Source organism: Pipra filicauda, unplaced genomic scaffold, assembly GCF_003945595.2.
Source record: "Pipra filicauda isolate LSUMZ 115617 unplaced genomic scaffold, ASM394559v2 scaffold249_size1133689_pilon, whole genome shotgun sequence".
Classification (NCBI taxonomy): Eukaryota; Metazoa; Chordata; class Aves; order Passeriformes; family Pipridae; genus Pipra; species Pipra filicauda.
This window is the reverse complement of record NW_024104364.1, coordinates 499605-511752: the sequence shown is the minus strand read 5'-3', so window position 1 is coordinate 511752 and position 12148 is coordinate 499605. Positions and strand designations below refer to the sequence as shown.

At 44.9% G+C, this 12148-nt stretch overlaps 1 protein-coding gene across 4 annotated transcripts in view; it reads left to right on the top strand.

The window, feature by feature from the left end:
- Positions 1-12148, top strand: part of MAGI3 (membrane associated guanylate kinase, WW and PDZ domain containing 3) — a 68738-nt gene that overhangs the window by 25992 nt on the left and 30598 nt on the right. For all 4 annotated transcript variants that reach the window (XM_027746218.2, XM_039381931.1, XM_039381932.1 and 1 more), the window contains exons 2-4: positions 8137-8253; positions 9512-9631; positions 11167-11376. In XM_027746218.2, coding sequence (XP_027602019.1) covers positions 8137-8253; positions 9512-9631; positions 11167-11376 — 447 coding nt within the window. The remainder of the gene's footprint in view (positions 1-8136; positions 8254-9511; positions 9632-11166; positions 11377-12148) is intronic.

Genomic DNA, 12148 nt, shown 5'->3' with positions numbered 1-12148 from the left:
TTCTGTGTTACTAACAAAAATAAGAAAATCCCCTCAGTGAGCTGGGATGTACAAACTGTAATGAGGTTGGTGGCAACCCTATTTCTTAAATCTGGATAAACAGGTTTTCATTTCTTTCAGTAGGACTGTAAACACCCCGCCAGTATTTTGAGTGCTCTGGTAAATGATTTATTAATACTGCAAGGCTTATCTCTACCATAATTTCTGTAAATAAGAATATTACCAAGAATTTATTGTGCAGCATATAGCAAACTACAATTAAGCCTTTAAAAGTAAACCTTTCCAGTATTTTTCGGCTTTCAGTGAGTAAATGAGTCTGGTTTAATGGATTATTGTGGCTGTGAAGAGCCTTGAGATTTTTTTTCTGTACAATAGACTACTTAAATTCCTCCATGAATTGTTCTGCATCTATCACGTTAATGTAATTATGTGAATCTGACACACTTACCCTTTACTTTTTATAAATTTGCAGAATGCCTTTAATGACACAGCCATAGTTCAGCTACGTGAGAGATCCTTAATTCAATTTTCTTCAAAGCAGACTGACACCAGTAACATTTAGCCACTTAACAACCTTTATTTCACAGCAGGGTAATCTGCAAACGCTCTGCACCGTGATTTTTCTTCAGTACAAAGAAACAAGATTTCCTATTGTAGTTAAAAGTTTCCAGATTAGTTGTGTCACTTAGAGGAATGAAAGTCCTTCTCTGCTGCTTGGGCAGGTCCTGCTGCTCCTGCTTCCTTCCTTCTGTGCTGATATCCTGGGACTTCCCACCCAGTCTTGTGCCTTGGAGTGTTTGATAGGGGGTTATAAAATGTAAATGTAGCTGGTTTAGGTCTTCAGTATTTATTAGATGTCCAGTTCTTGGACATATTGCATGGAAAAATGATGGTCCAGACAGCTGGAGAGCACACAGAGGGGTCAGGTTCACCTCCCCCAGGTCTGACCCTCTCCTGGATCTATATCCACAGGACACTGGCATCAGGAGGGTAAAGATTTCCATATGGCTCATGTTTCCTAAATATCTTTGTGATGCAGTTAAGAGGTATGATAAAGCAAATGGATCTCCTGCAAGCTTTGGGAAGGCTGGGATGGGCTTGGCAGGGCTGTGTACAAAAGCTCATCATAAAGGAGTAATGGGGTAAAGGCCTTCTCTCGAATTGTCCTGTGCCTGGAAGTTTTGATAATTTCTCAACTACCCCTTTTCCTTTATTATAACATGTTTTCTCCAGATGCTGGAATAACTTGGTGTGAGTGCAGCATGGCTTAATGAAAATGGCTTTGCTGTCCCTGTCTTCAGTCAAATGTTCTCTGCAGACATTTAGCAGAGGGAGATTCACACAGCTGAGCAGGCTTTAGTGAGATTCCGTTGGTGAATGTTTGAAAGCCGTTGTTAAAAAGGGATTTAAAATATCTTTTGAAAGTATTTTCTCCTTACAGCCCTTTTCTCAATTGTAATACCTCCTTCATACCTATCCGTATTCCCTAATAGTCCAGCTCAGTTGCATCTGCATTCATCACCTCCTTATCCTCAGGACTTTCCCTTCCTTCACCAAACAACTTTCCCAGGTCATTCCCAGATTATCCCTCTGCTGACAACAGCATTGGTAACTGCAGAAGAGTTTGGTTCTTGGCACCTGTTAGTCTGCTCTCAACCCAAAGCTTTGCAAATGATGCTGGGCTGAGGGAGGGGGTGAGAAGTCTGTAAGTATGGCCAGAACAGATTAAAATATATTTTTGCTCTTTTTTCATGCCCTTTAATTATTTTTCTTTCTTTCTTTTTTTTTGTCTTTGTAGAATACATCATTTGCATTTCACATCCCAAAATAAGCTGCCAATGTATTTGGCTCTTCTCCCACGTTTGCTCTGGGAAATCAGCTTTCATTCTTTACCTTGTCTGTTCTGTTCACTGTCAGGGGAGAATCTGTGTCTTGTGACAGGTTGCTGGTTTCAGAGAGATGTCTCTGATACAGCAAACCACGATGCCCTTACGGTGTGGGAGCCGGAGACCTGCCCACCGTGGCCCTTTGGAGAATCTCTGCTGAATTAGTCACCGCTTGGCCTTTTCTGGTGTCGGGTCTGGCACTCAAAAGACGTGATTAATTTAGACTTTGGGAGCGGGAGCAGAGCGGACCTACCGCTGTTCCAGGCTCATTAAAAGGCAGGCGAGCAGGAGTTCGTGTCACATTCCTGAGATGATTATCTGCTTTTGGTCTTTTGAACATCCTTGCAGCGACTTAACTCCAAAGCAGCTGGTAATCGCTGGAGGCTCCAGGTGCTTATTGAGCCCTGTGGACAGGACACAGCCGTTTCCTTGCTGCTGTCCCTTGGGAAGTGATGCTGCACCTGATGGGGAGCTCGGCTGCGCTTTGAAGAAGCTGCAAAGATCCCCTGAGCCGTAAGGGGGCCAGGATCTCTGTTCCCAGATGGGCCACTGGCCCAGATGTGGTGTCATCTCACCTTCTGAGCTGTCCCAGATTTTCTTAGGGAGCTCCACTCTTCCACAGGCAGACTCCAAACTTGATTTCTTGCCTCCATCACCTGGGAGGGCGACGGGGAGATGTTGAGTGGGAGCGTGTCACGGAGCCCTGGGTGAGCTGGGACCTGAGCTGTTGGTCTTAGCCTTCCTGCTCTGTGCTCCCAGGGCTCCTGGCCCCCTCCCATGGAGGAAAAGCAGGCTTCTGCACAGTAATCCATCTGTGTTTCTGCCCCACAACCTGAGGAAGCACCTCCTGACAGGGTCAGGCGTTCTAAAAATGCTGCTGTCTCTTTTCTGTATTAATTGAAATAATTTGAACCTCCCACCTATTGCTTGTGGTGGGAGCACAGATGTGGATTTGCCAGTGGGCAGGTCACTGTGTGGGTACTGAAGTACTGGGCTTTTCCATCCTCTCCATGTGAATACAGTGATTCCTTTGCAGGCTTGGAAATAATTGTGCTCAGTGGAGGCACATGTTTAGATCAGGAATTAGATCAGGAACTTCTGTGGCATTATCATACGTGAGTAGTTGCTGAGGAGCATAATAAAGCTAATGTTACACACCAATTATAACCTGGGTTTCCTAATGCATCGCCCCTGCTTTGTGGAGCTGAACATTTCTTTAAACAGCTTTTGCTTAGTCACGTCAAAGATCACTTAATCTCACTCTGAGTATTGACAGCCCAGTTTAATTAAACAGTAACTGTTTTCCACTTGAGGAACCCTGTTAATTCCTGGTTTAGTTTATCCTGTGAGCGAAGCCAGGGAGCTGTTTTACAGCCCCCTAACGTGTGTTTCAGTGGAATTTTCATGGTCGGGGTGGCCTTTTGCAGTCCCAGCTTATGTAACACACCAGGCAGCTCCGGGATCGCCTTCCCATGTGTGGGGGATTCTGAACGTGGAATTCCGGTTACACTTCCCCTCTGCTCTGCTCTGAGGGAGGAAACAAAATTTCCTGGCAGTGTATGCCATGTGTGATTTTCATTCTGTGGTGTTTAAACCCCCCCGGGGAGGGGGTTGGGGTGGATTTGGGGAGTGGGAAAGGGGGGGAACAAGGGGGATCAGCTGGAAGGTGCCGGGAGATGGCGGCAGATCACCGCGGGAATAGCTGGGAGTGCTCCTGCCTTCCCAGCCCTGAGCTGGTGGGGGCTGGTGGTGGTGGGTGAGAGGCTGGATGTGCTCCTGCCACGTTTGCTGGGACCCCAAAACCCCCTGTGTGCTGAGATGATCCCACAGGGAGGGCAGCAGGGAGGGGGGGATCCTGCCCCTCTGCCCCCTCAGGTGAGACCCCACCTGCAGAGCTGCTCCAGCCCTGGGGACCCCTTTAGAGCTGCTGGAGCGAGTCCAGAGAGGCCACGGAGATGCTCCAAGGGCTGGAGCCCCTCTGCTCTGGAGCCAGGCTGGGAGAGCTGGGGGTGCTCACCTGGAGAAGGGAAGGCTCCAGGGAGACCTGAGAGCCCTTTCCAGGGCCTAAAGGGGCTCCAGGAGAGCTGGAGAGGGACTTGGGACAAGGGATGGAGGGACAGGACAAGGGGGAATGGCTTCATGTGGACAGGGTTAGATGGGGTATTGGGAAGGAATTCTTCCCTGTGAGGGTGGGGGGCCCTGGCCCAGGTTGCCCAGAGAAGCTGTGGCTGCCCCATCCCTGGAAGTGTCCAAGGCCAGGCTGGACAGGGCTTGGAGCAACCTGGGCTAGCGGAAGGTGTCCCTGCCCATGGCAGGGGTGGAATGAGATGATTTTTAATGTCCCTTCCCACTCAAACCATTATAGGATTCTATGATTTTACTTTTCACCAGCAGAGCACACCAGGACTGCAGCTGAGCTTTTAAAAATTTCCACTAAAAACAAGGGAATGCAATTCCATTTTCTCACCTCTTCACTTAAAATTGCATTTTTATGCTAAAAGCTACAGCGAAGGTGTAAGCCCTGGTAATAAATTACATACTTTAATAGGAAAGCAGCATGCTTTTAATAAACTGCTACTTTGAAAAATTGCTTTTATAATGAACAGTGAAGTATTTTTCAAAAAGTTTGAGAGAAAAGCACTGTCCACTTATTCAGTCACCCATCAGCACTGCAGCTCCTTGGGAGCCTGTAGCTGCCAGTGTCTCCAGAAGGTGTTGGCATGGAAACTTCAGGCATCACTCCCCAGCAGTGCAGAGAATTCCATGTCTCTGGAAGGCTGTCACCTGTGTTTGTGTAAAAGCTTCATCAGAACAATGTGGAAAATTTCCACGTGGTCTTCAGAGTGATTAGTGGGGGACATCACAGATATTCCATATACCAGCAGCATTAGCCAGGGGCACTTATGACATTATTACCAAACAGCAACATAAAAACTGCACAGACTGAATTCTTACTTGCACATTTCAACGTTGAACTTTGCTGTTTTACCAACATTTCTGATCTAGGAGGGGGGTTTGGTGCCGAGTTCTGGCAGCACCATGGCAATGCTCCTCCGTTTGTGACTGCAGTGTGTGTTCTCGAGCGTTTCCATGACAGGTTGGGTGTATAAATAGCTGTTCTTCGTCCTGCTTAGGTACAGCAGCAAAGGCAACTTCACCAGCACAGTTTGTGAGAGCCACCACCCCCGTTTTTCACCATGTCCCTGTCACTCATTTGCCTCTGTCCTTCCCAGCGCTGTGTTTTGCTGCAGTGACACTCGAGCCCTTTTTTTTTTTCCTTCTGCAGCCACTTAGTTCTTGCCCAACTGCAGTGTGCATATCCTCGTTTAAACAGCTCTTTCGTGGTTAATTTAAATTAAAACTGAAAACAAGAGGCTTGTGCCTGTTCATCTTGCAGAACCTGAACGGTATAAAGTACATTATTCCTCTTGACTGGTCCCTGTGTTGCCTGTGTCGTCCTTCAGAGGCAGCTCAGCAGCACAACAAACACCAACCCGACATTTATTAGGTCATTTCGGAGAGGCTGATACATGAAGTTCTCCTAAAAGCCTGCGTGAAACAATGTAAAGGAGCATGTTCAGCTTCTGGAGGGGAAATAATCTGGCTTTTGCGTGGAACAAGCTCTGGAGGTTGCCTAAAGCATCCTTACTATATTTTTCTGCCTCCTAATGCATTGTGTGACTTTCTGTCGTTTTCCCTCTGCCTGCTGTTTTGTTTGACTTTCCTCTGTTTTCCCCAGGCAGCCCTTTCAGTCTTCAATTTAGTCACCTTGGGCTCAGAGTCTTGGTCTCCAGTCTTTAAGGTTTTAATATTGAGATTAACCCCTCAGTGTGGGTGTATCCTTAGCAGCAGCTTTGCCTTTACTTTGTCTTTTAACTGAGTTGATGTTTATTGAAAAGGGTTTATGAGCTTTTAAATTTTAAAACACGAAGAGGGGAAGATCAGTGAGTAAATAAAGTCTCTGTAATTCTACATACAGTGCAGATTTTCACCTCTTGCCAAGTTTTTTCTGACATGCAGCGCTCTGAACGTAGCTAATGACCAGATTCATCTGCCTGAGTGAAATATGGGGGTATTGATCTGCCTAAGTGAAATATGCTGGGATTGCTGAAGTGCAGAGCTATGGATCAGGCTTTGACAGGGAGATGGATGGACCATTTTAGCAGTAAACCATATTTTTAGTGTTGAGAAACCATCTTGTCTACAAACAATAAAGTGATTTGTAGTAACAAATGGAAAATACTTTTCTTCCTGGAGATTACCCCATTTGTTTTCATTTTCCATTACATGTTTTGCTCATTATGCTGCAAAAGCAGAATCCAAAGTTTTATAAAGGACAGTTCATGATGGTAAAATAGGGAACTGAGGAGGGGGCTCAGTGGCATCACACCAGGCAGGGTTGGCCCCGAGGGTTGCGGAGCTGCTGCACATTCCATGCCTGGGAGGATTCAGTGGGATCCACTTCAGTGGGAGTTGCTGTGTTGCTTGTGGAACTATGGACAGCCACAAGGACGATGCTGAGGTGTTGTCCTAGCGCTGCAGAATGATTTTTGTGGGTTTGGATGCCATTTTAAAATAAATTAAGTGTTAAAACAGGTGAAAAATCGACTTCCTTTGGAGCTCAGGGCTCCTGTTTGGCACAGGCTGTGCTGCCTCTTCCGAGCTTTTTCTTTCTTTGCTTGGGGGCTTAAGGTGGTTTTACTTGGGTTTTGGTTAATTTGTGGACAGCACAGGCCTCTCTGAAGGGCTGATAGGTAATCTTGGTTCCACTTGGAAATACTCCTCAACTTGCCACAGTTTTGTTTGGAGGGAAGAGGGTGCAGGTTGAAATTCTGTTTGCTGGTGGTCGGTGGTGGTCGCTGAGGTCGTGTTTGAGAGATGAGTACAAGGTGTGACCTGCCCTTAACTTGGCTGGAAGGGAAGGGGAAAGTGTAAACTTGCCACAACCAAAACATTCAGCTGAACTTTTTGGGAGTGAAACGTGGTTGGGAAAACTTGGTTAGCGGTGGAAGGGTTTTGATGGTTTGGGTGTGTTGGGATTTTTTCCAGATGTGACATTTATGTAAGTGCAGAAATGTTGGTTGAAGATGCAGGTGAGCTCTGGGCGAGGGCTGATGTGGGTCTGTGCCCTGGTTGAGGTGTTCTCCTCAGCAGTTGGGCTCACAGGCTTTCAGAGGCTCCTGTCAGAACCTTTCCTAGGGCAGGTTTATGCATTTCATAACCTGTTGGTGACGTAATTTAGCAGGAGCAGCCCTCTGTTCCAGCTTTTTTCCCTGCTGTTGTGCTACACCAGCACTCTCCTGCTGCTGCCCATCTCCTGGGCTGGGTTTGGAGACAAAGGCTGAGCTTTTTTCCTAAAGCCCTGAGTGTGCTGCTGTAGTACGTAACTTAAATTTACCAAGGTCACTGAACCCTGTTTAATGTGCTTTCTGGGAGGCTGACAGGGTACAAAAGATTGGTTTGTACCCTCCTGTCAGAAGGATGAGGCAGTAATACAAGAGCTCAGTTATTTGTGTGCTGAAGGGGCCGTGGTTCTCCAGTGATGTGACAGATTCACTAATGATACCCGACAGAAGTATTGCAAAGGAGTAATTGTAAAAAAAAAAAAAAAAAACAACTCTCTTCTACTATGCAGTGTTTTTAAAAAGGAAATATTTTCTTTTTATAATACCAAGGATGCAGGTTCCCTTGTGACAAAATGTTGAGCTCAGGTGACTAGTGAGTAGGTGTAAATTGAATGGAAACTGCTTCAAAATACAGTGACAGTAGTTTGCTGTCTGTGGAGACTTTGAATTTTGGTAATACATTTTCTATTTGAATGCTTTTTATTGACTTTCAAACAACTCCAGAATATTGTCACTGCCTTGCCTGGGAGATGCTGGCATTGGATGGTTGTTGCTCAGCTCTGCTTAAAATCACCGTGCCAGAAGAAACTCTTCCCTGTGAGGGTGGGGAGGGACTGGCACGGGAGAAGCTGTGGTTGCCCCATCCCTGGAAGTGTCCAAGGCCAGGTTGGACAGGACTTGGAGCAATCAGGGATAGTGGAAGGTGTCCTGGAACAAGATGAGCTTTAAGGTCCCTTCCAACCCACAGAATATTTTTTTCTATTCAGGTCGTTGCATTTAAAACAACCCAACTCCTTCACTGCTTTCTTTTTTTCTCTGAAACATTTATAGCAGTGAAACAGAATTCTTGTGGTGAGATCCTGCTTAATTTTTACAAGTTATTCTCGTCTGTTGGGTTTTTTAAGGAAAAGTCATCAACAAAGACTTGCGCCACTACCTGAGCCTTCAGTTCCAGAAGGGCTCGATAGACCACAAACTCCAGCAAGTGATCAGAGACAATCTCTACTTGAGAACCATCCCTTGTAAGTATGTAAAGGTCAGCCTCATTTGATCTGTTCCTGCTAACAGTCACATCATTTATGAGCTTTAATTGCCTTCTCTCTTAATCTGGTTTATAGCTTTACCTTGCAGCAGGAACTTCTGGCTTTGCTGGAATAGCTTGATATGTGAAGTTGCCACGAGTTGGTGCAGCCAGTATGGACTGAAAAAGAGGAAAAAAGTTCAGAATTCCAGGCTCAGAGTGTTTCAGTGATAGAAACAGGGTGGCAGGAGGGGCTGTGTGCAGAAGGGGTGACAGTGGCAGAGAGTGCAGGGGAGCTGTTTGATCATCCTGAGAAGACAGACTGATTCAAAAGGCTCATCACCGACTGGATTTTAATATTCATTGCACTGAAAACTTATAAGTTTGTCAACTAACGTTTTTGTATTTACAGGAACTCTGTTCTCTTCTCTCTGAGCACGCCCAAGAGTTTGTGGCTTTCTTAAACTGCATTTCACTGTTATTATCTTTTATTTACTAGCTCTTTTTCATGCTGCTGCCTGACAAAATTGACATGTGCCTTTAAAATGCTGGTAGGTTGTAGGCAGTAATGAATCAGTGCAGTCCTTTCCAGGAGAGCTTTAATTAAGCTGTTTTAACTATGGGAGGCCTATTTTCATAGACACAACCCTTTGAGAACCTCTGCATTAACACAGCAATTTACTGATTGCTTTGAAAAAGCTGACCTACAGCCAGGGCTTGGAGTGTAGCTGAATTACACTCTCAATTGTAAGGTTAAAAAATAAGTTTTGTGCCTAGTTATGGATTTGGTGACCCAAAAATCAAACGTGCTTAGTCACGCTGACCTCACTGCAAATTAGAGAGTTGGTACTGGTGGAAGCAGGGGGAGATGGAGCATCCTTCCAGCTGGGTTCAAATAAAATACCACGGCTGTTCCCAGAATCCCAGACTGGGATTGCCTGGCCCAGGCGTCGTCAGCTGCCACAGAAGTTGTTTTTTTGGTTCACTGAGCGTAAGAAAGAATTCTCTGTAATTACCAGCTCATCCAGCTTTTTCTCTCCTCCTCTGTCAGTACCAGAACTGTCATTCCTATGGAACTTATTGGCCCAGTTTTTATACATTATTGTTCACTTGCTCACCATTTGTTCTAACTCTTACTGGAGTGACATCACTGTATAAAGATTCAAAAATACATTGTTTTACTGAATTTTACAGCAGGCAGCATTTGGTAACAGGCAGCACTTAAGTATCTTACAAGAGTGTTTTCTCTGTCTTTGCAGGCACTACAAGGGCTCCCAGAGATGGGGAAGTCCCTGGGGTAGACTATAATTTCATTCCTGTTGAGCAGTTTAAAGCACTGGAAGAAAGTGGAGCCTTGCTAGAAAGTGGAACGTATGATGGTACGTTGGTGATGTTTAATGGAATGGGAATAAGGGCTCAGTACTCATGTCCAGGATCTCAGTCCAAGTGTAGCTCCTGTGGTGCCACTTTTCCTGCCCATTTGATGATCTGAAAGTAGCAGAGAGGCAGTAGTGAGTCTATTTTTGGGTTACCTTTAAAAGAGGGGGAGTGATTTGGTTTTAAAGCTCTGGGCTAAATCACAGGTTGTCCTTTCAACCAGCCTTAATGCCACCTGATTATTTTCCTCGTTGCATTTTCGGAAGCATTCTGAAAAGGTTTGTCTGTGCCTGGTACAATTTGAACAGAATTCAGCTGATTTTTGTGTAAAGCTCAGAGAACAGGGCCACGTTCTCCTCACAGATGTGCATCAAAAGGGCAGAAAGCGAGGGGAATTCTGATCCAGCAGGGAAACAAAAGCATTTTCCAGTGAAAAATTGAGCAGCACTAGACCAGATTGTCCAAATCTGGAACAAAGTTGGTTTTGTTAAATGTGGTGGGGAAAAACACTGTAATGAAGGTGGTGAAAAAAGAAAAGAAAATAAACTATCTAAGTAGACAATCCTGTGACAGGCTCTGTGCCTCTTGTTTTCCATGTCCCACACTGTTGACATTGTCCTCTCTGTGGAAATCTCCTGAGCAAATTTAGGCTAAACTGGTGCTTTTTTGTTTCCCCTTAGCTGCCCTTTATCTGACTGTCCCCACTCTGAGCCTCACCCTCACTGATATTTGCAGAAGGGATTCTTATTTATTTTATTTACATGGTCAAAACCATATCCAGGCACTAAAAGTTACCCCAGCAGGAATTCTGGGAAGCTTTCTTGCTGTGCTCTCAATTCCTTAATAAAAATCATATGAGCAGTCAGGAGAGAGGTCAATTGCTGAAATTCTTTTCCAGAAAACAGCAGATGATTCCTTTGTGTTTTAGATTAAAATATTGAAGGCAAAAATCTGTTCCTTTTTCTCAAGTACAAGTCATTTTTAGGTGAAGCCATATTAACAGCTTTGTTTAGCAAGTGTGTTGTCAGTAGAAAATTGAAGGTTTTAAAATCAATTCTTTGTTAACTGCTTTTATGTAAATAGATACTTTATTTTTCTGCACAAAATTAATTTGCTTTTTGAATTCAGTGTGTTTCTGTTCTTGCATATTACTCTGTTAATTAGTGTATGGAGTAAGAAAAATTGATTTTCACTGTTTTGCTTCTCTCAGATTGTTCCCCAAGTCTCTTTATGGAGTATTAGTGAATTCCAGACAAAGTAACAAATCCATCTTTTTCTCTAGAAAACTTGTGGCAGGATAGAAATTTTGAATTAAACCTCTTGTTTTCTGATATCTAATAGCAGCACTGGCAAAAAGTCAGCACAGGAATAAATAGGCTTTGACTGTTGATTGGGTTTTGATAGTGCTGGAGTTTTCTTTGAGGAGTTCAGTTTTCACCAAAACACCTTTACATGGGCAATAAGACACCCACAGCCACTGCCAGTGCTTTCAGCAGTGTCAGTGCTTTACTGAGCCTGATTTTTGCTTCATTTTCAGGTAATTTTTACGGTACTCCAAAGCCTCCAGCAGAGCCCAGCCCCTTCCAGCCTGATCCAGTGGATCAAGTTCTTTTTGACAATGATTTTGATACTGAATCGCAGAGGAAAAGAACCACTTCTGTCAGCAAAATGCAGAGGATGGAAAGTTCTCTCCCTGAAGAGGAGGAAGAGGAGGAAAAGGAGGCAGTGAATGGCAGCGGAGGGATAGGTTGGTTGACAAGGGGAGACATTCCCTGGAGTATTGTATAAATGGATAAGGAGTTTACAAATAACATTCCTGCTTCCTTAGTTTTGCTCAAGTCTGAAGGCAGTTTCTCTTCAGGCTGGTGCTTCTGCTCTGTTTTGAAATGATCTTTTAAACAGAACCAGCTGTTCCCCCAGCCAGATGTGCAATTGCATCACAGAATGCACTGCTCAGTGGAGAACATGTGGTGCTGGGGATGGGCCAGTTACATGGGCAGGAAGGAAAAATTTATCCACTCTTCAGAAAACAGAGCCCTTCACGGGGCAGAATTCGTGCCCTGTAAATGTTATTGTTTAATTTTGAGGCGGTTACTGGGTTGGTGCACGGGAGATTTTAGGGAGGGGATTGGTTTAAGGGGCAGCACCAGCTCGTACTGTAAAAATTTTCAGATGATTTTGGTTGAGGGAACTATGACACCACCTGAAACCACCCAGGGAGAGCTTGTGGAGAGAAATAAAGCCAAGTGTGTTGAGGCTGGAGCAGTGTCCAGCAGGACCTTTCCTAGATTGGCAGGATGCCCTTTTCCTCTTGCTGTCATGGTTACTCATCTCGAGGGGGAAGAACTGATGGTGGAGAGGAGCTGTCACATTGCATTTGCAGCTGATCCTGTGTGTGAGTGCTTAAGACAGACTTACACTGACCAGACCTGACCTAAACTTGCCAGTTTTAGGGCTGGCAACACCACAGAGGGGCTGGTGGTGGGGTGAAGGTCGTGGGCATCATCATGTTACAGAGA